Here is a 25,525-nt window from a genome sequence, read left to right as displayed (position 1 = left end):
GCCACTACCCCCATTCCTTCTCAGCCTCGTACTGCCGTCTACGGTTGAAGTTTAGTTGGTTTAGAGCTCTCGCTTCTCATCCTCTTTCTGAGACAGTGATGCATCTTGAACGGTTCATATCAAGTTGAATCCTTTTCGGCGTGTGTACGCAACACTAGTGCTTCCAAACCGGCGTCGAATGCTGCCGCTTCAAAGCCTCAGAGCATCGCACTGCGGCGAGTACTGTAAAGCTGTGCTTTCTCTGCTCGCGGGGTTGTCCAAAGGCGCAGCCTACTGATCGTGGCAGCTATCGTTAGTGAGCATTTCGATGGATACCCAGACAGTTTTTTTAGGTCTTCTTCTCCGCCAATATGATAATTTTACGGTCTGAATGCTATTTCCAAGTACTTGCCATTTTTGCTTACAGTGCGGTTGCGCATCTGCATAAAAAATGGACGTTCGCACGGTCTTGTCTCGCACGGTCTCGCACGGTCTAAAAATGCGCAAACGCACGGTCTCGCGCATCAATATCGCATCGATTTTTAATAGTCTCCACTGAGAGTATTTCTCTTTCCAAATAATTGCTTAAATGGGCCGCGTGCGCAATTAGAAGATTAAGTCGCCGGTGCGTGTCTTGGGCTTTATGCGACCTGTCTCATTGTCAGGCATCGAATTCCCATTTCTCAGCGCTTGTGCGGTTATTACTGACAGGTACATCGCGGCCGGCTTAACGCACTTCGCTCCTTTGTCCTCAGGTAGCGGTCTACTAAGGATTAACGGACCCAATTTGTAAATGGGGAGCACCAGCCACGCACCTCCAGCCAGCGCGTAAAGCGCAATACCCTGTTCGCCGCCGTCTGACTCGCTATTGCTTACAAGCTTACAAGACTGCCAGACAAGTGAGCTTTTTCATTACATCGGATGTCCGCTTCAATGTCTTCAAATGTCGAACGCTCCCTTTGACTGAACGACTTCGCAGCCGCCATTGTCTTGCTCACCGACTCCCACACCATCTACAGCAGCGGAACGGACCGCCTCGTCACGCCGAAGACAAACTCCCGTCCCCGGCGCAGTAGCACATCGCCGCCCGGCAGCGATCGCATCGGATCATCGCCGAATCACGCGTGGCCGGGCACGCCTGGCCATTCGCGATAGACCAATAACCGGCCGCGTGGCCGACCGCGGTCCTAATATCCCCTCCGGGCGTTCTGCCGCGGCCGCCCGGGGGCCGGCGGCGGCCGACTTACGCCCCGGGGCGCGGGGTCACGTGACGCTGCGTCAAGGCCGCGCCGGACGCGGAGAGCTGTCGGGGGAATATGCCGCCGTTATAGATAGTCGGCGGCAGAGGCGGAGCCAGTGTCCCGAGGGGAGGGACGAGGTCCCCCCCCCCACATTAAGCATTGTCTGCGGGCATCGCGTGCGCAAGCCTTGAGCAGGCGCGCTTGATTTCAAAGAAGGGTTCACCGGTGGTCATATGAGGAAAGAACAAAGCGGAATGCCGGATGGAAACCAGAAGCGGACGGATTTCTTTCCTAATTATAGAGACGTCAGGCAATTTGCCAAACTCCCGAATATGCTTCTGGGAAGGCCTGTTGGAGCCGTCCCCGGGCCGCCTCCCCCACAGTCGCCCTATCTCCGCCCGTGCCAGGCGGGGGGGGGGGGGGAGTGCGTCTCGCTCCAGTGACCCAGTGTCGCCGGCGACCGGTAGGGTTTCGCCTGAGGCATGGAGTTACGGTTGACCCCACCCCGCCCCTGGGGAGGGCGCGGAACTAATGGTGCCGCCAGACGGCAAGTGAGTAGGATCAGGCCGGAGACGGTGCGGCCTCGGAAAAAATCGCAAGAGGAAAGAAGAATTCCTCCACGGGACAGGGAGTCTTCGTGAGTCTTCGAGGACGAGAATTCTAACACGCTGGTTGTTGGCTCACTCTGGATGCGGTCACGTGTGCAGAAATTGGCTCAGAGAGATGTCCTTATTATATCGGCCTCTCTTATTGGATGTAGGAATTTACGGGGTGGTTAGCAATGCGATAAAACGTGGTTCTGAGGCGAAAGTAGGCTTTCTGTACTCCGATGGCTTCGGTGAGGGTCATCAGCGAACAAACGTCTCATAAGTGGGGAGCGCGGTGATTGCATTGACTACAAACGCGACTCATTCTGGCGACCGACTTCTTTTCGAGAGAAAACAATAGAAAAACGATAGGGCGAAGGAGTTTGAAAACGTGACAAAAGCTGGTCTGTATGTAGCATTAGGAGAGCGTAGCAGCCGCAGTAGTACTTAAATCATATCATCAGCAGCAGGTGGACAGTCTATAGCTTTGAGTGACATCCCGCATGAATTTTGACGACGAAGACGATACCTGATTGTCATTCAGTTGCCTCTATATGCTTTGTGAGCTGGTCCCGAACGTTTTTTTCTGTTACCTCGCAAACTGAAATCAGCTTTAGTCAAATTTGTCAAAGCCACTGGACCCTTCAAAAAGGGTCTTGGTTTAACGCGCAGGAAAATGTGATAAAGGGGATTTCTGTAGGTTGACCCTTCTAGGGCTAATAAGCATTCTCATTACCTAAGCTCATACGACGTAGGCAAAATGTTATGATCAATGATCAGTGCTTTTTTTAGATGCAGCTTGCTTTAAGTTTGGGCTGCTTTGCCTCAACGCATAGCACACTGTGCCATAACTGCATGCGACACAATTGTAGTGTCGCGAAAAGAGAACGTAATAGGCAAATACATATTACCAACTTTTCTGAAAGTGGAATATCAAGGCAGAATGAACTTGAACTGCACCTCAAGGCCCAACGCTTTGGAACGTTCCTTGTCATTCAAAATGCGCTGGCCAAAACGTAAGCTGTTTGCTCTAGCCCAAAAAATGTGACGTGCAAGGTTGAGTGATGGAGTTCGGTTATCATATGTCAACGTAACCAGATGGGAATTTGACGACTCCAGTCCCAGTCCGGGTGTTCGGGCCAGCCTGATCAGTGCCGAAAACGAACATTTTAGGATACGGTTTGGGCGTTTCTACTTTGGCGTTTCTCCATGGTCGAAAAAACGTCTTTGGTACTAAATCAAAATGATACAATCTTCAGATGTATTTTATCTCGATATTTTCCAAACGAAAAATAACTTGACATGGATCATTGCAATTTGTTTAAGTTTGAAAAACAGCAAGGCCATTATGCATGATAAGCTATGTGTAAAATTTTGGCTTTAGGGAATTTCTGCTAACAGCAACAGCCTCAGCCCGTCAAACATCAGCCAGCTACATTTTGAAGATAACGACAAAGGAAATAAATGCACGGTTAATATAAGAACGTTACAGGACAGCGGTGCAGACAAGAAATGGGACGTGGGGGGGGGGGGGGGGAATTAAACCAATCTAACGAAACGCAGAGCGATAGAGGGCATATCGACACAGCGACGTAAGAACTGGGAACTTGGGTAGCCAAGAGGGCTGCCCCCTTCCCCTCAGGCTTTCTGAAACTTTAGCACTGACCCTTTAGGCGTTAACTGAAAAAAATAATCAAATAATGGTTATCGACCCTTCATTCAACTTGGGAGAATTGTCACAGGGTTGTGCGGGCGGACGGAGAAAACGGAAAAATCAAACGATAACGCTCAAGAGGTTACACCTGTGTTGGGAGCATCGAACGCAACGTTCCTTTTTTGTCCGCGCTTAAACTGCGGCACTAACCAAGCGAACATCTTCAGGAAGCCATTAGTTACGGCACACCAAAATTCCGCGTCGGTTCACAACCAATCAATCGGCGGCGCCGAAAGCCCACCCAAATATGGACAGCCCGCGTCATGCTGGATTCGCAGCAGCCACGCCCAATTACACTACAGCAGTCCGTCCTCGGGTATCGCCGGCGGCGCCGCTCAGGCTTTCACGGCCAGCTGGGCACCCATCGCGCCCGACAGCTCATCAGATCTGCGCGACCGAGGCGGCTCGGACGACGTCCGCACGCTGGCAACCGCTTCAGAGAAACGGGCCGCCGTACTGCGCCGTCGGCCGGCCGCGCACAGCCGGCCCGACGCGGCTCTGTCGGTGTAGCGCCGAGTGAACGCCTCGGTTGCAGCGAAGCCGCGGCGGCGCGGGCTTAGACGGGTCGTCTCAAGAGGCGCGGCGCTGCTGCTGGGCCTGACGCTCTTCACGCTAGTACGTGAGGCAGGGATTACCGGAAACTGGCTTAGAGTGTGCGCTCGTAAATCCATGTGGGTGTTACATGCACATCCTGTTAGAGAGCCAGTTGAGAGGGGCACGGCACTTTTACGTCGACAAAGTACGACAACGTTTAACCGTCCGACTTTCCACGAAGCTTTGAAGCAAGAAGGGTGACTTCCGAGCCATCAACAACATGGACCGCGTCTTTCAGGATCGCAAAGCCTGAACAGACAACAGTCACTTGCACAATGCGTGCAGGCAAAGGCAAATCAGCATAGGAAGAGAGTTAAAGCATGAGATAGTGCACGAGATCATTTGAACGATCTGCGCAGGTTTCCAGCTGTCCTGTAAATGCCATGCCAACTCGCATGTTTAGATTGTCCTGATTTATCAACCATACAAAGATTCTCCTGCGGCTGGGTGGCATCGCACAAACAAATGTTTCGCAGCACGACCCTGTTACTGTCGCTCGTGCGCTTACGCGTGACCACCTACCGATACAACACAGCTGGTTTGTGGCTTGGACTGGCCTACAACGGAGGTGAATCAGGGGTGAGGCCAGGAGCGCGTGCTAGCATGTGGTTAGAGGGGACCAGGACACACTCGCAATCCGCTTCACAACACCCCAGCCTGACGAAGAATCTCCTTACATTGATCTCGGTCCTTGTTTAAAACGCATACAGAAGAAGGAAGAGCAAAGCATGAAATACAAGTTTGTTTTAACCAAATGGTAAATTAAAGCGGCTTAAATACTGTGAGAAAACAATCCGGGATACAATACGCCAAGCGGCACTGGCAGGGACCCCGAAACTGGCGTTGCGGGATTTTGGAGTCAGAAAACTTTCTCCTCGGCGTATAGACACACGCAGTGTGTCTATGTGCAGTGTGTCTATCTATAGACATAGACACTCGGCGCGAGCAGACGCGCGCCCAAAACGTCCACACGCGCGCACGGACCTACCAAACGTCCAATACACACAGGCATGCACAACGTGCTGCTGTTTAGTGCTCCGGTCTATTATGTCCTGGTAGAAATATTATGTCGCCACTGCTCGTGGTAACTACACAGCCCCGTTACGACCCTCAGAATGAAGCAAGGCTCGATGCTGGAGTGTCATCGACGGCGGGAAGACTGCAGAAGGAGGTCAAAACAACCCTGAGTCTCAAACGTGCTACCACGTTGTCAAAGCCACGAACTCGAGGTGAGTGTTCGAACTGGTGGGCATTTACCATTAGATGCTGTCCGGTCTGAGATCGTCTTAACCCACCACACCGCAGTATGCTGGGCTGAGCACACAAACCTGACATAGTTATTTCTGTGGGGCCAAGTCTCAAAGGAGCCGCTGCAGAACTCAAAACTTCTTCCGACCCCTTCAGCAAGGCAGGCAGACAAAGCTAAACGACTTACCAACACACGGCGCATCTTTCCTTTCCGCGACTGCTTTCCAGTGACGCCACGGTTAGCCGTCAGAGATCTCGCAGTGACCCTACCTGACCTCGCAGTAACCCCACCTGACCTTCAGTGACCACGCTCTGACCTGCGAGGCCCTCAACCGCGACCTTACAGTGACCACACCTTGCCCTCCCAATGACCGTACCTTGCCACCCCCAGTGACCGCTCGTGCCGCCCACGCCTCCCGGTTACCCGTCGTGACCTGACCTGGGAACCAGCAGCTCTTCTCGCCGAGCCCGGGTCGGATGAAGTTCTCGGGCGGCACGACGTCGTCGGGCGCGAACTGCATCATGATCGTGATCAACGTCAGCGCCAGCGAGCAGCCCCAGCAGTACGCCGAGTACTTGATGAAGCGGCGCGTCTTGGACTTGTTTGGCGTCGCCGACCGGATGCGGCTGCGAGCGGAGAGCGACCGGTGAGAGGGGGAAGGTTGCGACGGCGGAGAGCGTGGGAGAGGAGGAATTCCGGAGGTCGGTGACGTGCAAACTTCCCAGCTTAATCCAGGAGACGCAGCGAAGGTGGCCGCCCAGCCTCATGATACGATGCATCATGAGGAGGATATGCCATAGAATGCCATATGCCATGCCATGCCATATGAATATGCAGTGAATATGCCATAGGAGGAGAGAGAGAGAGAGAGAGAGAGAGAGAGAGAGAGAGAGAGAGGAGAGAGGAGAGAGGAGAGAGAGAGAGGAGAGTATAGAGATAGAGAGGAGAGAGAGAGAGAGGAGAGAGAGAGGATAGCTAGCTCTTCTCGATCTGCTCTCTCTCTCTCTCGCTCGCTATCGCTCTCCTGCGATCTCTCTCTCTAGCTGACGATCTCAGCTGCTCCTCGCATCTCTGATAGATCTCTCTCATCTCTAGCGCTACTCTCATCTGGGGGGGGGCCATTGGCGCTAGTGGCAGTTAATAATTTGGAGAACAGAGGTTACCGATGAGAAGAGATAGGGTACCCATGGGAGGGAGAGCGCGCGTAAAATGAAAGCTGTCACTGGGAGGAAAAAGGACAAGGTGGGAGGTAGAGATGGCAAATGAGTACATATAAATCACCACTGGTACTGACAGACGGGCGATCGCCATTGAGGGACACAGACGTTACATATGAGAGGAGAAATACCACCAAAGATAAACGCTACCGATAAGATGTTGCCAAAAAGAGTAGAATGACAACTACAGCGCACCAATAAACAGAAATGCTCCCAATGACGCAGGCGATTTATCTCAGCGGCAATTAGCAATGATTGGCAATGGTGTGCAATTGGGTTTAGAAAGGTATAAGCACGATAATCGCAAAAAGCCCGATAATCGCACATTACTGTAAACGATCATGCTGATTAAGCAAAGTCTGCTCAGCAGAATGGCTGCAGAAGCTTCAAGCAGGGCTTAGACGAAAAAGCTGGAGGGCCGGTCAGGGACGCGTGATCCCCAAATTAAGCTTATACTTGATCTTGTCCAATGATCACACACAAATTGGGACAATCCTAGGGATAAGGCCTCTGACGCGCTCCAACCAGTAGCGACGACAGGTTTGGAAATTTGCCGACCAAATTCCGACAAATTGCAGGGTGTAAGAAACTACGCATGACCGGAGACTGTTCAGCTAACTGCGTCATTGAAGCAAGCACCAATTTTGAATGTATTCTTGGTGAGCATTTCGCTCCTTTTTCGTTGCATGGTCGGCACTCAACTGAGCCTCAGTTCCGATCCAGCCAAAGTGCAGATAGGTTTCGATCAGAATCGGCTAATCAGATCGATACCCACACTCTGTACTACTCGCAGCTCCATAAAGCAAACCTAGCGGCTCAAAACACCCCACGCGGTCACTCCGAGCGGCGTCGCTACCGGCGGGTCAGACGAATGACTCCGGGGCGACAGCTAGCGTCGAACCAAGACAAATACCGACGCGTCGAGCTCGTCGGCCCGGCGCGGGCCGGCGTAATGACGCCGCTGTCGGAGGCCCGCCGTCTCAGGCGCCCGGATCATTCCGATGTCACGCGGGGTCTGCGGGCCAGCGCCTTCCTAGTCACCGTGACACCGCCCGGCGTCAGCGAGCGGCATCAGGGAGAGAACGCGAGGGCAGGGAGGAGAGGGCGAGGGAGAGAGGGGTGAGGAAGGAGAGGAGGGACATGAAGAGGTGGGGCGAGATGGATGGAAAAGATGGAAGTAGGGGGCAAGATGAGTAATGGAGGGCAAGGGGAAATAGAACGCAACGACGCATTCCGACCGGAGACACGAAGGCACCGAGGCGGGGAGGCGGCGAGGGAGGGAGTAGAAAGGACAAAGGGGAGGGTACGAGGTATAGATAAGAACGAACAGGACATTTTAAGCTGGAGGCACGCAAACTTCGGATCTTGAAATGCTTAGCTGCGATCAAGACGTCGGCGTAATCCGATATACAAATGCAGCCAATGCGGAGAGTCTGACCATTGGGAATCCATTCGATGTTGAGCTGCCTCAGCCGAGCCCCTGAGGTCCACCTGAATCCAATCACACTAGCGAAACTGGAGCTTTATTTCTGCTCACTGCGACGTGCGTGGGACGATACGCAACCATTGGTGCATTATTCAGTTACAACCACGAGGCGAATGGGACCCAGTTTTATCAGCTGATTCATCAAGGCTGGTTAGCATGGCGGGATTAAGCCGTATCACTTTATCTTGAGAGAGCGTTCACCTGCAAAGGCCTATTCGCTAAGTGCAGCATTTGCGACACGCGATTCTAGTTAGTCCCGTGGCCTTTCCATGGCGATGTCCCAGTTGCTCGTCCGTGACAGCCCTTAGCGGGAGTGGAGGGCGAGCGCTCCAGTAGAGGCTGCTATTAAAGTAAGCGAACGTTCCAGCATTCTTACGCAATCGTCTCGGAACACCGTTGAAGACGGAAAGGGCCTCTCTTTCGCGCATCATAGGTGGAAAGTGGTGGACTTTGGCTCGGTCCACTCATTACTAAATGGCATATCGCGATTACAGGCCGCCATTTCTTCTCATCTCACTGCCCGCCGGGCGCGTGGGCGAAACAGCTGCGTGGTTAAATGATCAAAATTGGACTGGTGTCAAAGCTAAATGAAGCTGGGCACCTTCGCTCACTAATGTAATTCTCAAGGTCAGACTAACCATCGTCTGTTCAGATGACCTTCGACATGTAATTCTCAAGGTCAGACTTACCAATGTCTGTTCAGATGACCTTCGAGATGCTGCAGAATTGGGGCATATTTGTCGCGGGCCGTGCGTGACGGACATTTGAGGTGTAATCCTTCGTGCCACGTGGGAGCTTAATAAAACAAATCTCCGAAATAAAAATGAAATGAAATAAATCGAAAAAAATCTCCCCGAGTCGAGCTATCTGGCCGCACAAATTGCGACGACGATCACGTGTACAGAATGTACAAGCGTTTTAGAGTGTTTGGTATAAAAAGGTAGCAACTTAGGCAACTTAGGACACTTTAGGCAACTCGGGCTTTCGTTTGTTTTCAACGTAATGGTACAAGCCTAGAGTGGTAAAGACAGCACACAACGAGTACACAAGTCCGCTTGCGTGCGGGTGGGGATTGTGTTTTTGCATGTACGTCCCTTGCATGCCTCCTTCCATGAAATATCTCCTTGATCCTATCTACAAATACCGACATCAGCTTCCACTAAGGACAGGCGGCATCGCAATAATCCATCTGGCAAATATCAGGCGAGCAACGTGTAGAAGTGACGCGACCGGAGATGACCTCCCGCGCCAGTATTGACGCGTTTGTGTGTGGGGGGGGGGGAGGGGGGAGGGGGGAGGGAGGATCGGTGGCCGCCGCAGGGTCACCGTTATCACGCGAGCAGTGCCGGCGGCCGCGGACTGGGGCCGTCGCACCCCATTGTTTTCTGTTGAGGCGGCGAGCGTCAGTAGCCTGGGGCGACGCGTCGGGACAGCTGAGGGCGGTTCGCCATGCATGCTGGCAGCCACGATTCTTGGGCAGTGTTCCGAGCGCCGGCCAATGGCGTCCCGCGCACACACGTGCAGACCAATGAGCGGACGGGAGTGCGGATCGTTCTGCGGTGGATGCGGTGCGGCGAACACGTGAGTCGCGGCAGAGTCCATTTCTTGCTTTTTGTTCCGGCACGCGCGCAGTGTCTGCCGCAATTAGCTCTATAGGGAAATCCGGCAACCCTCCTGCTGTCCTGTCGGTGCAGTAACGAGGGGCAAACCCAGAATGGGCATTGGAGGGCACAAGCCGACCCTTATCCGGAGTTCCCTAGGGCCACTGGCTGACAAGGACGCCGCTCGCACTTAATGACCCGTGCGGTGGCGTCCCACCCCATCCTCCAAACCTTGTTGCCTGGGGGCGCCCCTGACGTGGGTCAAACGACCGTGGCGGGAGTTAAAGACGCAGGTCTTCACATCTCTCCGGCGGCTGGCTTCTGTAGATTTCGGCTGCAAACGCGGCGGAAACAGCTGACCGCAGAGATAGCCGGCGGCGTGGCACCGGCTGCCCAACCCGTCCGCATGTCGCGCGGGTTTGGACGACTTCAGGGGTTCGCGAGGGATGCGATGGATGCAGTCGGATCAGTGACAGGCTAGCCATGGTCACGTGGCTGCTTCATCTAATCAAGTAGCTGCTGAATGTGACGCAATAGGAAAACAGTTGATTAGCTGAGTCTTGGATGGAGTCTGTTTACGTTACATTTAACAAGTCCGTAACAATACGTGTGTGGTCATCGATTCCTGTCTCGTATCCGACGATGCAAGTACAGCAAGCATGCAAGCAGTAGTCTGCTAAAGCTGGTGTTTAAATATACAGGCTGATGGGACCCGGGCCCACGGATGTCTTGCTTTGAAAGCGTTCCGGCATTTCTCGCGCACAACATTCCGTAAGACGCGATTTGCGCCAGCTGCCCGCATCCTGGCATAATATACTTTGGGGTGTTACAGGGGTTGTGAAATGTCCTGCAGGCTAGGTATTCAATCGAATCAAGATGGCCCCGTTGTAATAGTTAGATACATGATAGTCGTTAAGAGAAACGTGTTTTAAATGAGTTTTCGGTTACGGACCTCGCCCACAGATTCGAGATGTACAGATATAAAACATACACCAGTGTCTGCCAGTGCATGCTGTTCTAGCCAGTGCTGACAAGATTTCTCTTCAGAATCCATGTGATGAAATGCCATATATTTCCCAAACTTTGGCCGAACAAATTACAAGAAATCACAGGCAATGAAATACACTAGCTTTGCACAGATGAAGACCACACGACTCTTCGGGATTAAACGCTTTTATTTAGTAGGGAGTTCATTTTGTGTAAGTGGATTAATTTGCATATCTTGTAATGGGAGTGGCCCTTGAACTTTTTTACAAAATCTTAGCAGCCAAGGGCTTCTCATCATACTGAATCTCATAGCTTTGGTGTGCAGAAAGAAAACGATCACCAATGGAGGTTCCAGGAGTTTTGTTCTTTTTTGTCTAGGGCTCGTTAGGCCGTAACCGTTAGGCCGTAGTCGAATGGGTCCTATTCATTCACCAACATACGATACACTTTTCACTCGTCCTCACATCAAACACGTCATACTACACTGAGCCAGACGTCAGATACTTATCTTTAAAACCCGACATGTATGCGTCACAGGCTCGCTTACCGCACGGACGTGCAGGTTGCGAGAAAACGGACCAAACTGGATTGTTTTCAAAGTATTGTGGTCTTGCCATGCTATACCAACATAACTGTTAGACTTTTTTACATCTGATTTCATCTTCACACGCAAAGCTTCAACCACTCAAGGTGAAGAAAGATGGCTATCCAGGTTGAACGCATTTGATTTATGTTTGTTTCGTTGCTCTAGCTGATGGAGTCGATGATCCTGATCTTGTTGGTGTTATTAACGTCCCCTCTGATGTTCACATCCTAAGATTTTGCAAACAAGCAAAACAAAAAAGACCAGACCCTTTGCAAAATATGTGAATTATTTCGCACCCGTAAACTGAAACCCCACTAAATAGAAATATATAAATCCTAGAGAATCACGTAGTCTTCATCTTTCAAGGCTAGTGCATTTTATCACTTGTAATTTCCTGTCATTTGTTCGGTCAAAGTGTAGGAAATTTCTTTTCATCACTTGTGTGCTAAGAAAAAAAAAACGCTGCAAACAATAGCCGCCATCTAGTGTTTTATGGATGCCACCGTGCTTGCGGTCCGTGATCGAAAATTCATTCGAAAGGAATATTTCTTAACGGCAATCACCTTTCTAATTATTTTAAGGTCATCATAATATAGTTTGGTAGAACCATGCATTTCTAATGAGCTATACATGACCGTGGTTTCGAAACAAACAAGTAAGACTTGTGTCATTGCATGGCCTAGTGCCCGTAAGAATGTAAACAGGCCACGTTTGAGGCTCCTTTGATGAGTTGTTCCACCAAGAAGTAGCAGAAACCACCGTATGATAAAATAGGGAAACATGGCATATAACGCCTTCACGGTTTCACGGTTTTACCAAGAACAAATTGTTACGGACGCCAGTAAACCTAGCATCATATATGAAAAACCCAGCAATATGCACATGTCTTACCGGAGGCATATTATTCACGAACACGACCTTTGGTAATGACATTAATTAAGACGATTATTGCGTCGCATTATCCCCCTCAATCAATATGGCACCGCGGTCAACCGACGTATCTTCGTTCCTGTTTGCCTCTTGGCAGCCAGCTCCTTTCTGGCTGTCATTATGACGACTATGTGATATCGTAGCCACGCCAGTCGCCACCACTTATGAGCTAACTACGACATGACCTTGAATGGTGGGTCGCACACATCGTTTTTTTCTAGACAAGGGCGTCGCGAAGAAATGCCGCAAGTCCACGACAAAGCCTGACTGTGTCGCTGCCTTCGGGAGAGCTCAGAACCCACCTGAATGTCAACCAAATGTCGAAGCTCATGACGTTCATCCAGAAGCAGGCGGCCAGGAAGGAGAAGTACATGACCAGGGCTGCAATATAAGGACCGGCTGGCGTCACTGAAGTCCCGTGAGTCACGGGCCGCGACTGAGCATGACATGGGCAGCACGTGACCAAGAAAGATTCACACACTCGACCGAAACGGACCACGCGTGGCCGCGAACGACCCACACGCCGCACCATGTGACCGCATGTGATCGCGTATGACTCAAACTCAACCGACACGGACCACGCGCGACCACAAACGACCCCCACATACGATTGCCACGGGTTTGACGTGGAATTACGTCAGGACCAAAGGGTCCTCACGTAGGATTTGACGACAGACGTGTTGCATCAAGTGTGTTCTCAGTTTGTTTAGTTGGCTAAGCGATAAGACACAAGGGATTCTGTCAACGCACATACATACACGTACATATGTGTGACATACACGTTCATCACACGCAAAATGGCCCCGATGCCGACGCGCCCTTAAAAACCAAATCACCAACCACCAAACCACCGCATTCACCACACAGTGTCGCTCGACGCGGAACAGCTGACTGCCTGATGGCTGGTATCGCCGCGAATATCGATGGAATATATCGCCGGCATCTGCATTAATTCATGTATCCGGCTACGTCAATGCGAAATTGATTGCGGAATTAATGCTGGCGAAGCCCATCTCGACATCTGAAACATCATCTGCTAGGAAGGCCGATGGTATCAAGTAGCACTAAATAGTCGCTCAGAATGTCGTCGTGAGCTTTCGCTTGCACATGACACGATCGTCCCGGCCCTTTTGGAGCCGGGATGACGTCACGGGTAAACCATGAATAAACACGTTGAGGGTGGCTTAGCTTGCACTAGGAAGCCACGACGCGAGACGATTTCACTAACAATTAAGCATGTATCTCCTGTTGAGAAAATCCAGATATTGAGGGGTGGTCGTTGCACTTGGGCACGTAGCCTGCCGTTGTATTTGGTTGTCTGTATCCTCGAGTGCTTCCTAACTTCCAATGGGTTCCCACTTCACACGGCCATGGGCTGTACTGCAGGGACCAGACGGGAAGATGTTCTGTCCCATCCATCCTTTAAACCAGCAAATTAAGCTAGATTGTCGGCTCCCTGCAATTACATCTAACGTGCGTTGCAACTTCTTTCCATATAAAAAGCAACACAAAAACAATCGCTTGTCTACGCATGGAACAGGGCTGCAGCCTTGGGGATGAGTTCATCCTCTGGCTTTTCTCTTCCCTGATGCTCAGCTAAATCTGTGAGAAAGATCTTCCCAGACACCAGCAGCACTGCTCTCGTTCAGTACATTTGAGGTTTAACGTCGCAATAAACACCTCAGGTCACTTAACGTCGCGTTCTCGCGTGTCGAATGCAGCGGGGGTCAATGAAAACTTTGGACGAGATCCAGATTTGAACCCAGTCGGCCACTCGGTACATGACCGCCAGGCGAAGCGCTCCCAGTTGAGCCGTATCAGCCCGCATCCGACTGCTCCAACCCCCGCCCCCCCCCCCCCCCCGGACCATCGGTCCCACCAAGCACCAGTTCGGACTCCCAAAGCAGCCCGCCTCTCCGGCGTCAAATCCTGGAAAGACCCATGGTCGTGGCCCGTGCTGTCGTGGTCACGCCTGCGAATGACGCCTCAAAAACCCGGCTGACGACCCCACGAAATTTTTGCAGTTTAGACACCGCATCTCCGGCCGCCACGAGAGAGCCTGGAAAAACCGAGCGAGCAGTCCGCCAAAGACGCCCGCTTGAGCCTCGCCCCACGCCGGTTCGTTTCACTGGAGGCCTGCACTTTCCGCCGCGGTTATACTTTGTCGTGAGTGGGTGAGCCTGCAGGATTAGACACTAGACGCCCCAATCAGGGAGGTCATTCAAGGGGAACTCGGGGGGTGGGGGATCTGGCGGAGACAAAGTTAACGCGGTGAGCAGACGTTAGTTCCGGGTCACTGCGCGCGGCGACGACACACCGTGACTCGGATGAAACTGGAGGTGACCTTCGAACGAGACGTCTTTGTTGGTGAACACGTGTCACTTGACGTTTTGGTGACGGTTAATATTGAAGCACGGCGCAGAAGCAGGGCAAGGCTGCTTCAGGGGAAGCTTTTGGATGCACAGAATAATCTTACCAACGTAACCGCGCTTACTTTGAATGGAATACATTTGTATGTAGCAGCATGTGTGGTACACAGGCCATTTGCGCCAATCCCAATGTTTTCCCTGTCTGCTTCGATTGCAAAGGCTCACCATCAGTATAAAATACCGCTGTTGCCTATCATACAACAATGGGCTGGTAGCACCGTTCCTAGCCATCGGAATCCCCTTGCGGTGACAGTGACGTCTCATTCAGCAGTCTAGGCTCTTGGCTGGCCGCTGAAATTTTTACGTCATCTCCAAATGTTCTTGTCATAGGACCCGTATGATAAGATAAGAAGCCAATCTGCTGCTGATCTGACCATGTCTAAAAGTTTTGACAATGCTTCGCTCTTTTTAAAAAATGTTGAGAACGCTGCAAACCGTGTCGTAGACACAGGCATAGACAAAGCCACGCGCAGAAACAACATTTGGCGGCACAGACACTATGACACAAATGAGAAGGACGCTACACACATAAGAAGTTGCGTCTTAGAAGAGTATCAACCAAATCAAAAGTTGCGTCGTATAAGAGTGTTAGTAACCAATGGATTTTGCTTTCCTGACTTTGGAACTTCGGAAAGATCATAGACAAGACTGAGTCGATGAGGTTTTACACAGAACATCAGCCGCAGCGGTCTGGGAGCTCCAGGATCGGCCTCAGTAACCGGACTAGGAGGCTCGTGCGACCGACCGGTTTTGTTGGAAGCCACGTGGGGGAAAGGTGGGGAAACGGGAGATCAAGCGTTGTTCACGACACTACAAAATTAAATAAAACAAAGCACGGCGTTCAGGTATAATGTGAAATGTCGAACAGTGAACAAATATATCTAGCAGCCCACACTTCCCAACCCCAGCTATTATAACTTCGCATGCAACACAGTCCTATCTCCAAGCCTTTTCCGGAAAGACACGCTCACGGAAGGGAAAACCACGGAGAGATCCGGGGTGAGAGGAACGGTTCAGGAGTGAGCTACATGATCTCTCCAAACCATCAGCCGTAGAACGGAAGTATTAAACACGCTTTCAGTCCTGCCTCATGGAGACGGTAGCTTAAGACGGATTTTGTGAAGGATGCAGCCAGGCCTAATTTTCGCGCTAACATTCTTCATTTAGGCGGCGTTCCCTCGATAGTATATTGAGCACACCTCAAAACATTAATAGAAGTGTGTGCACCCCCCCCCCCCCCCCCCACCACCACCCACCACAACACCACCCACCAATATAACAAAATCCTCAGAAAGATATCAATCAAGAGGGCTGTTCGGTATCGTTCGATCGTTCGTCAATACGCATCCGTCGGCTGATGCTGTATTTTGAGGTTTGGGTATCGGGCCAGGAAGAGGACATACGCTTCCTCTCCCTGGCGGCGCTCGCGAGACGACTGCCCGGTTACCGGGCGGCGCGGCCCTGCGCAGAACACGACACATGTGGCGCAGTTTCCGGGCTGGCCGTAGGGCCGGGGTCGCAGGGACGGTTAACTAAACAAAACATAAATCTAAAGGGAAACTCGACAGGGAACCGAATCATTGAGAAAAAAAAACAGAAGCTCAGAGACAGGACAGCATAGCCGACATTTCACAAAAAAAGGAAACCGTGTAAAGGCAAATTTGTACGGAACAAGGGCCTTCGAGCATTGATGATTCCACCGACATCACTGCACTGGTGCCGCGGTAGCAGCCAGCGCTGACACCGCAGATTACTCGCTGTCGGGGTCATGCGCCGACCGACGCCCCAGTCCCGGTGATGAATGATGACTGGTCTACGGCACGCCAGCCAGCGCCCTCCGGCGGCCACCTGCACGCCGCGCAGGGACGCCAGCAGACTGAGCGGCCGAGACAGCCACGCCATCGCCATGGTGGGTCAAATTGCCAAACTAGGCCAAATTAGGCCAAATGCATCATAGGCCGACATGGCGATGCGTCGCCAGAGATGGTGGTGTGAGCAGAGTTTAGAGCAGCAGTAGGGCGATGCTGAAGTTGGCAAATGCCCAAGGGACGCGTATGCAAAGACCTTTCTTCAAATATTAAGTGGGCATGCGTTCCATCTGGTACCGGTGAGAAGGCCTGAACAGGCAAGGCCTGGCGTAATTCGTCTCAGAAAATAGCGAAGTCAAGCTCGACGCCTTTCATCTGGTTGCAGTAACAAATCGATGGTTCGTTTCCTTGAATGCTGGATAGTGTAACATAGTGTAACAGTGTAATACATAGTGTTACATAGTGTAACACAGTGTAGTGATAGTGTAACATTTGCCGAAGAGGCCTGATCTCGATTTGCATCCCTCATGGCCAGGAATTACGGCCGGGCAAGCGCGGCTTTGGCTCGGATCAAACAGTCTTGCCCTTTATTCGCATCCGGTGGGCTTCATTGGCTGCACAGCCTGGATGGCATTTACTGAATGACTAACGCGTCGCCGAACGCATTGGCCAGTTCTCGCGTACCCTGGCGTTCAATGAGACCGGAAATTTCATGCCAATCTGCCTTTCGATTGGTTCAATCCAGCATTCATTACACTTAAAGCGCACATGACAGTCAAACCAGAATTGACTACAAGACTAGTTTGTGGCATTTATAACATGCAACATTTGTAAGATTTGTAACATGAGCCTATTTAGATCCACCTTTTTCTAATGGACGCTTGAAGTTCAGTCTTTCGGTTTTATCACACATAACTTATCGTCTGTATTGACGCAGTGTATCTTACGAATACGTCATGCGTTTTTTACATCCGCGGTACAGCATCCCCGAACGCCACATGACTTTCCGAATTATTTTCTGCTTCTTGCGTTCACCTCGTGATGCAGGTCTTCAAGGCGCAAGACGCAAATACGCGCTTGAGAGAGATAATGAAACGTTGCGCTACTAGCCGGGTTGACGAGGCATTGCTACACACGCGGAGAACAGGAAGCGCCAGCAAATGCACACCACCATTAAATGATTCCCCGAGGCACGCAACTGCGGTGATGATATAGACGCACGCTGATCCATCACGATCGCTTAGTAAAGATCGCAAAGATACCAGGGCTTAACACGAACTCCAGCTCGTCATACGACGCCAGGTGTAGTTTGATCCGGACAACAGACCGGAGCCTGATGGCGCCTCAGACAGCGGCCGGTTACGTGCTAAGAGCGCCCCGCCTGGGCGGCATATCGGGGACAGGGGGCTGCGTGCGAATAACACAGCGCTGCACAGCGCTGGTCACGTCAGCTGTGCCCGGATTTACGGCCGGCGATACACCAATGGTGAAGGGCGTCCGTGCTGTGGAACGTAAGGCCAGGCTGCTGCTAGGCTGGTATGTGACACCACCATTGCACGATTGTGAAATGTTCGATTTCGCCGGCCGCGTAATGAACATTGTATTAAGTTGGATCAAGTACGGGATGTTTTCAGGAAATTGGACCAACTGACTGCCTCTCAGTTGAGGCTTGCTCCGAACGGCGTTTTACGTGGTCGTGACTGTACATATACAGCGACTAAAAAATTGCAGTCTGCCATTTTCACAAGACAATCAAAGCATTAATCGTTAAACAAGGCCATCCTAACTATTGTGCGTGACAGAAAAGTCATGCAACGAGTGTATGCATTATATGACACACATGCAGCAGTACTTATTTGCACATGGATTAGTAATATAATTGGACTCTGAAATTATGCACCATTGTGTTATTGCTATCGCTATGCTGAATAATTCAGATCCTGATGGATCGGGTTCCATTTTTTTTTTGGCTCTCGTGGTCATGCGCGGGGACGTCATTGATTTTTTCCAGATCAGTAGTCTCACCCGTCTATTATGCGTTGAGGGTCGGGGCCATATCAATAACAGCAGGGATTAGTAGACTACGTGATAAACCAATGTTAACTAATATCCCTATGTGCTAAACCGAATGGTTCGGAGTTTTTAAGCAATGCGGATAAATTCTCCGCTTGCAATATTGCTCAAAAGTCATGTCTCACTGGTCCACCGTTATCATGGCGTGAGGACATGCGAGGCTACCTCTGAATAATCCACAAACAACACGTCATGATCAGCTGGTTCATGAACTGATATGGCGTGCAGCAGACGAGTGACAGCCTGTATGTCAGCCAACTGTGCCACACAGAGTGCCAGCCTGTGTGCCAGCCAACTGTGTCACAGAGAGTGCCAGCCTGTGGCAGTCAACTGTGTCACAGAGAGTGTCAGCCTGTGTGCCAGCCAACTGTGTCACAGAGAGTGTCAGCCTGTGTGCCAGCCAACTGTGTCACAGAGAGTGCCAGCCTGTGTGCCAGCCAACTTTGTCACACAGAGTGCCAGCCTGTGTGCCAGCCAACTGTGTCACAGAGAGTGCCAGCCTGTGTGCCAGCCAACTGTGTCAAAGAGTGCCAGCCTGTGTGCCAGCCAACTGTGTCAAAGAGTGCCAGCCTGTGTGCCAGCCAACTGTGTCGCAGAGAATGCCAGCCTGTGTTTCACATATCGTGGCGTCGCCAGACCCGGGAGCCTGTCACGCGGTACCTAATCATTGAAATGGCGTCAACAAAAGAGACGTCCATGGAATGTCGGTTGCGCCGTGCGCTTCGTCTGAACGGGCAACATCATTTCGGTGGAACGTGAATGAGGGTCCAACGCGGCCACTATGCGTCAGCCATGACGCGGGCGCTTCACTGGAGACAACGAGTAAAAAACGCTCTACTAACATCGCTCTGTGCGCCTGTTTTTGCGCGATTGTCGGATGTGGCGTGAACTACTGACCGTGGGACGTAAGGTCGCGTATTGCTAGCGACGGACATCCGCCGGGCGCGCAGACCATCTTCACAGACCCGGCCGTCATAGTGACCAACAGCCGAAACGTCTCACTCTGGTCTCCAGCTAATTCCGGGCGCGTGATCCATTTCCGAAGGTGGCACGTCGCGCTTCATCTAGTTGCCGATGTTTGTTAACGCCCCTGCCCAGAGCTCCGGACCCACTCAATCGGCAAGTTCGAGCGGGGCGTATCAATTAAGATGTGACAATCTAGCTCAAGCCGGTTCAATGCAACGAAGACCGTGATGAAGTGGGGTAACTGTCGCTAGAAATAAATAGTTAACAAGGCGGATAGTTTGAGGACAATGAGGTGGACTTGTCCCTGGGAGGGTTTGGCACAACCTTATGACCAGAAACGCAGCGCTTTGCCAAACTAAATCCGCAGCACGGCACAGCAGCTGCATTGGTGAAGTTCAAAAGCCGAAACTCGCACATTAATAATCTGCAGTCCACCAGCAGACACCTGTGAGCCATTAATTCAACAGTCGAGTGAAATAGAACGTTGTTTCTGCCGTATATAAGGCCCAAAGACCACTTTTATGAGGCCCAGAGACCGAACGTTCCGAGCAAAAATAAACATGTTAGAGCTAGCACTCCCGTGATGCATTGCGTGTCTCATAGCTATGGTGCTCTGGTCTCAACCTTGAACGTCGCTGGCCTTTTCTGTCACATGTATGTGCGTGACAACTCTGACGTTGTGCGATCCACGCCCCAAACGAAAACATGCAAACTGCCACAGTCGGCAAGTTGCACAGCGTGCTTGACATGCAACAGTTCACCCTGCGGCTTCGTCTGGTCCGATGGTTTGCACGCCGTCAGGGAGTTGGCTAACATTACAGCCCCACACCATCGGTGCTGGTCACCGCTCAGAATAACGGAATTGCCTGTGGGAATGTTACGACGGCGTGCCGCGAAAAATAATGACAACCCGTCTCACAACGCGTCTCACAACCCGTTTCACAACCCGTCCCACAACACGTCTCACAACCCGTCGGCAACCTGTCCTACGGGGTGTCCTTGTGGGTGCGGGATCTACCTGGAAGTTACCTGGAGTTCGGCTCGACGATTTAAGTTACGCTAGATGCTCCCGGAAAATGGCACCGGGCTACCCCAGCAACAAACGACTTCCCTCAGTCTCGCTCGCATTTCTTTGTTGTTCCGCTGTGTTCGTCACGTGTCTTGGTTGTCATACAAGACCATATCAAAAGTTGCAGAAGCTCTTGTCGCGCATTAGTATCACAAACTATGTATTTTTGCATGCACAAGAAGCTAAAAATTAATGTATGTTAAAAACATGTTTTTTATTCCACGACTAACCAATAAGAAACACTCTCGGCGTCTTTAAAACGATCTGCTCTCTCTTTCTCCTTTCACTCACTCTCTTTCTCTCTCCTCTCTCTCTCTCCCTCTCCCCCCCCCCCCCTCTCTCTCTCTCTCTCTCTCTCTCTCTCTCTCTCTCTCTCTCTCTCTCTCTCTCTCTCGCATCTTCCATGCCCTTTACACCCTCTTGATTCCCCCACACCGCTTACACCCCCTTCCGAGCGTCAGACTACACCCACCTGTCAGCTGGCAGGCGGCCATGCTGGAGTAGACGGGCTGCAGCTGGCTGGCCAGGTTACACACGTAGGCGGTGAAGAGCGCTGCCACGTGAGACATCAGGCAGCGACCGTGCAGGTTGCGCAGCTCGGGCACGGCCGAATACACGGCGAAGGTCGCCAGGAGGAACAGGGTGGACACGAGCAGCAGACAGCGGTACACGTAGTTGCCCACGTTGATCTGGGTGCCCGGATCGCCGAAGCAGACGATGGCGAAGTGGGCGTCGAACGTACGGCCCTCGTGGTGGTACTCCACCTGGGGAGTGGGTCAGGTCGGGTCAGGTCAGGTAGGGTCAGGTCAGGTAGGGTCAGGTCCGGCCGGTAAGATTGTGTCGGCCATTGTCAGCTCAGGTCGGTTCGGGTCGTGCCAGGCTAGATCAGGCCAGGGTGGGTCGGGCCGGTCAGGGCCGCTTCGTGTCACGTTGGATCCGGACAATTTCGGTCAGGTCAAGTTGGGTGACTGCCAGGCGACGGCCAGGTGACGTGGTGTCGTGTGCTCAGGTCATGTCAGGTCAGGCCAGGTGTTACTCACAGCTGGAGATGCGTTCGCGGTGAAAACAGCATGACCTGGACTGATACACAATGGGGTGCGCTGTTCGCTTTACAGAGGCTGGAAGTCCAGTACTCGGGACCAAGATGTGAAGCAGGTCGCAAATTCGTGACGTGGCATGAGGTGGGCTCGCCTGCTGCTGGGCTCTACCATTTATCATACGGTCACCACGATGCACAACGCACCGACGGACACTAAATATACCAGACAAATATGGTAGCAAACATCCGGATGCAAAGCATTCGACCGTACATGTGGACAGGAACAACATCAGCGCTCCGCCAAGCAATGTTTCGCATAGGAAGTGCCAACATAAGTCTGTTATGGGTGGGAGCAGGATGAGAAGGGAAAGGGTGCTTTTAGTTTCGTGGAAGCTTGGTGTGTGTACTGTGGTGATGCGTTACGTGAGTCAACTTTAAGTGGAGTCCGCTCTCGTGCTGTCGGAAGCCCGTAGGCAGCTGTAACTACGCAAATCTTTGAGCCTGCCCGGTAAGACAGCTCAGAGTCTATAAACCCGCCAGCCGGGAGGGGATATACCCAGAGCCGGTCCACGGGAGCGGCCTAGGACCATCCCAGTTCTCAACAGCGCTGTTCACGCGCCCTGCTCCAGCAGAACCCAGAGTGACCTGCCGTGGCCTTACCGTGACCCCGCACCGCACCGCGGCTGACCTGGTCCACGCAGAAGTCGGCCAGCTCGATGGTGACGTGCTGGTCAGGCACCCACAACCGCCCATCTTCCTGCAGAAAGAAGGCGTCCTCACTGTAGTACTTCGGCTCCAGGGCGAACACCTTCCCAAGGCTGTTGTTGGCCGTGCGGCAAAGGGCGTTGCCGTGCACGGTGTGATACTCGGTCCTCTTCAGCGGCTGCGTCAGCGCGTGGTGGAAGGCTGGTCGCCAGGGGGCCGGCCCCGTCTGCGGCACGCACGTGAGGCCCTCACGGAGCGCCTTGAGCCCGCGCGGGCAACACTTGCGGAGGCATGTGCCGCGGAGGCAGGCCGGGCGCAGGTCTTCCGGATCGAGCAGCGATGCACGATCCTGCAGCGACACGGTACAGACGCGGGCCACCACGCTCGAGGTCGCGGAGGTCAGGTCCAGGGTCAAGTCCGAGGTCACGTTCGCTTCCGAGGAGCCGTCCGCGGTCGCGTTGGAGAGCAGGCCCGAGGCGCCGGGGAGGCTGAGGAGGAGGTCGGCGCAGAACGTGCCCGGCTCGATGAGCGCGTCCGAGCGCCGCAGGTACAGATGTCCCGTGTTGAGCAGCTCGAATTCGCCGCCAGCCTCCGCCGAGTTCACCCAAAACTGGTCCGACTCGCAGGTGACGTTCCCCTCTGCCACGGCGGAGCGGTCGTCGGGCGGGCTGAGCACGTGCGTGCGGCCGTTCAGTAGGCGCGGCTGCCACCGGTGCGCGACCGGCACAGGCTCGCAGGCGGGGGTCGGCCGGCCCGGCCGCCGCACCAGCGCCGCGTCCTCTGGACAGCACTTGGTGACGAGGCCGCGCTGCCGCCACCGCAGGATCGGCAGGTTATCCGGAAGAGGACGCGGCTTACCGACGGAGGACGAGGAGTTGACCACGCCCTGGAGTGAGGCGGGATCTTTCTGGAGCGAGGCACCTGCGCAGGAGAGCGCCACCAGCAGGCGGAGCGCGCCGGCCGCCAGTCTGCATCCGCTCTGGGCCTTCATCGCAAGGGAGAGATCCAAATGTATTGAGTCAGCACGTGGCCCCGTTGCCTCGCACCGTTTGAAGCGCCGACACTGCACTGCCCGCGATCCACTAAACCCACGGCTCAGAACCGTCTCCCCCTCGCCGCTGCGACGCTGACGCCCACTCTCACCCGCTCGCGGCGTCCGGTGCGCGGCGTCACGCGCGGCACGCTGGCCCGAGCAGCCCCAGTCGAGATCCGGCCGCTGACCGCCCGGGGTCCGCTTTCTCAAGGGTTGGCGAAGGCAGCGGCGCTCCGCTCCGCCGCTCTGCCCCCGCAGAGCCGCGGCGACCGTCCAGCTGCACTGCGCGGCACGGGCTGGTCCGCCGGCGGCCGGCCGACCGGTTGCTGCGAGAGGGGGCAGAGCGGCGGAGCGGCGGTTATTGCGGCCGCGACTGTGGCGCCGCGGCACGGCCGGCCCGTGAGTTGCAATCGTTGGTGCGGAATTTCTGGTCGGATCCCTTAAAGCTTTACGGTGGTGAGACGCTGGCGAGGGCTTCATGACAGGTCGACAAGTGAATGTAATTCAGGTCTCCAATGTGCATTCGTCATGCGATAATTTTAGCATCATATAAGATTCAGCAAGACTGAAATAGAACTCGACGCAGGTTGGATAAACTCATGGACTTGGGAGTTGTGAGTCACAACCACCAGTATCAGCCCCATTCACTGCCCCCTCCTATATCCTCCCATCACCTTACAGCCCGGGGCAGGCTGTGGACATTACCCATAAGCTGGCCTCACGGCCGCGTCCGCTGGGATCACCCTCCAAGCACCGACAGCTAAAACGACATAGTCCCCCGGCCGGCCTCACAGTTTGGCAGCCAGACGGGTTAGTCCCGACGGTGTAACGGTGACGGTGGTGTAGTAATCCGGGGTTGTGACGGGTTAGTCCCAACGGTGCGGCCAACCCCGGATTACAACAACCCCGGACGGTGCGGACAACCCCGGATTACTACGGCAACGCCGCACCTCTGCCTCTCCGCCAAATCCTTTACAGCTGCCATGACCTTTTTATGTTTAACGAGCTCTGACGCAGGCCAAACCGAGGGAATTATGTACATGAACAGCACTCTTAGCCTCATTTTCGTAGAAAAACCAGGAGAAAGGAGAGATAGTTGCCTTAATATTTCGGCTACGTGCCCTTATCGAAATAAATTTTAGTAGTACAATCAAAATTTTTTGCCGATCCCGATCGATGTTTCAGTTTTATTTTTGCAAACAGCAAGCCACAGTTTTTTTCAAGTCGCCAGCATTCAGGAAATTGGGCAAGGAGCAATTGCCAGTCATTATTACGATGCGGTATATATCCAACAAGAAAGCAAAACGCGTAAAAAATACGTGTGCATGAAACAAATTCAAGTTAACAGACATCACGCATCACGCATCATTCTTACACGCAAGCGATTTGAAGCAAACAAACATCACGCATTACGCATCACGTGAACATGCAAACGATTTCAATTAAACAAGCGTCGCGCGTCACGCATCAGGCGTCATTCTTACATGTAAACGACTTTAAGTAATGCACGCATCACACATCAAGGCACTTATCACATTCGCATAATCGGCCATGATGAGCCCTGCACGTTAAGGTCTGGTCGCCGACTTCTCATAAGAATGGACTCACTTATTTTCCTGTCTGGATGGTCCAGAGCTATGTTGATGACTTTGAGCTCTAAAACGGGTACAGGGTCCGTGCCTCCCTGGATTTTAGCCTGAGTATGTTTTGTCAAAAACTGGTCGCCGAAGGGATGTTCTCTGTTTTAGTTTTAGCGTCTCGCATGTGTTCATTATATCTCAAACGGATAGGACTAATAATTTTTCACACAGTAAACATTCGATTTCGTAAAACACTTTTTTTGCGCGCAGACCCCTTGAAACTGAGACCTGTAAATTGAGACTCCTTGAAACCCAGACGTGCAGACACCTAGCCCCCCCCTCTCGAACACTTGCGCTTCGAGATAGAATATTTCGCCAGAGACTTTTTAGCTTATTGTCGTTCTTCCAGACTTTACGCACGCGCAGTTTACCGGCTCGCTAGAGTTTGTAGTCCGACTGCTGTTGGTAAGGTGACGGGTCTGATGTGGGGTGAGTCGAGCCGGTCACGCAAGGCAGCGTGAAGCGTGGTCTGTTGGTGCTGAGATGATGCATCCGAAGTCTTGGAATCGGCTGCTTGCAGGTTTAGGCATGTTTTGACGCTCAACGATGTTCGTTGGCTAGGCATCGATCGTTGCAGTACTTTAACTGAAGA

General features: G+C 52.7%; 1 protein-coding gene across 1 annotated transcript in view; it reads right to left on the bottom strand.

Moving 5' to 3' along the window:
• Nucleotides 1-23,574, bottom strand: part of LOC119095154 (putative G-protein coupled receptor Mth-like 1) — a gene marked incomplete at its 3' end in the record, with an annotated part of 35,618 nt that extends 12,044 nt beyond the window's left edge. The window contains exons 1-4 of the mRNA XM_037218035.1: nt 22,244-23,574; nt 20,989-21,280; nt 12,474-12,552; nt 5,803-5,990 (exon numbers count right to left, since the gene is read on the bottom strand). Coding sequence (XP_037073930.1) covers nt 5,803-5,990; nt 12,474-12,552; nt 20,989-21,280; nt 22,244-23,251 — 1,567 coding nt within the window. The remainder of the gene's footprint in view (nt 1-5,802; nt 5,991-12,473; nt 12,553-20,988; nt 21,281-22,243) is intronic.
• Between the last annotated feature and the right edge of the window lie 1,951 nt (nt 23,575-25,525).

This window comes from Pollicipes pollicipes, unplaced genomic scaffold (assembly GCF_011947565.3).
Source record: "Pollicipes pollicipes isolate AB1234 unplaced genomic scaffold, Ppol_2.1 Scaffold_4219;HRSCAF=4965_pilon_pilon_pilon, whole genome shotgun sequence".
Classification (NCBI taxonomy): domain Eukaryota; kingdom Metazoa; phylum Arthropoda; class Thecostraca; order Pollicipedomorpha; family Pollicipedidae; genus Pollicipes; species Pollicipes pollicipes.
This window is presented reverse-complemented; position numbering and strand designations above follow the sequence as displayed.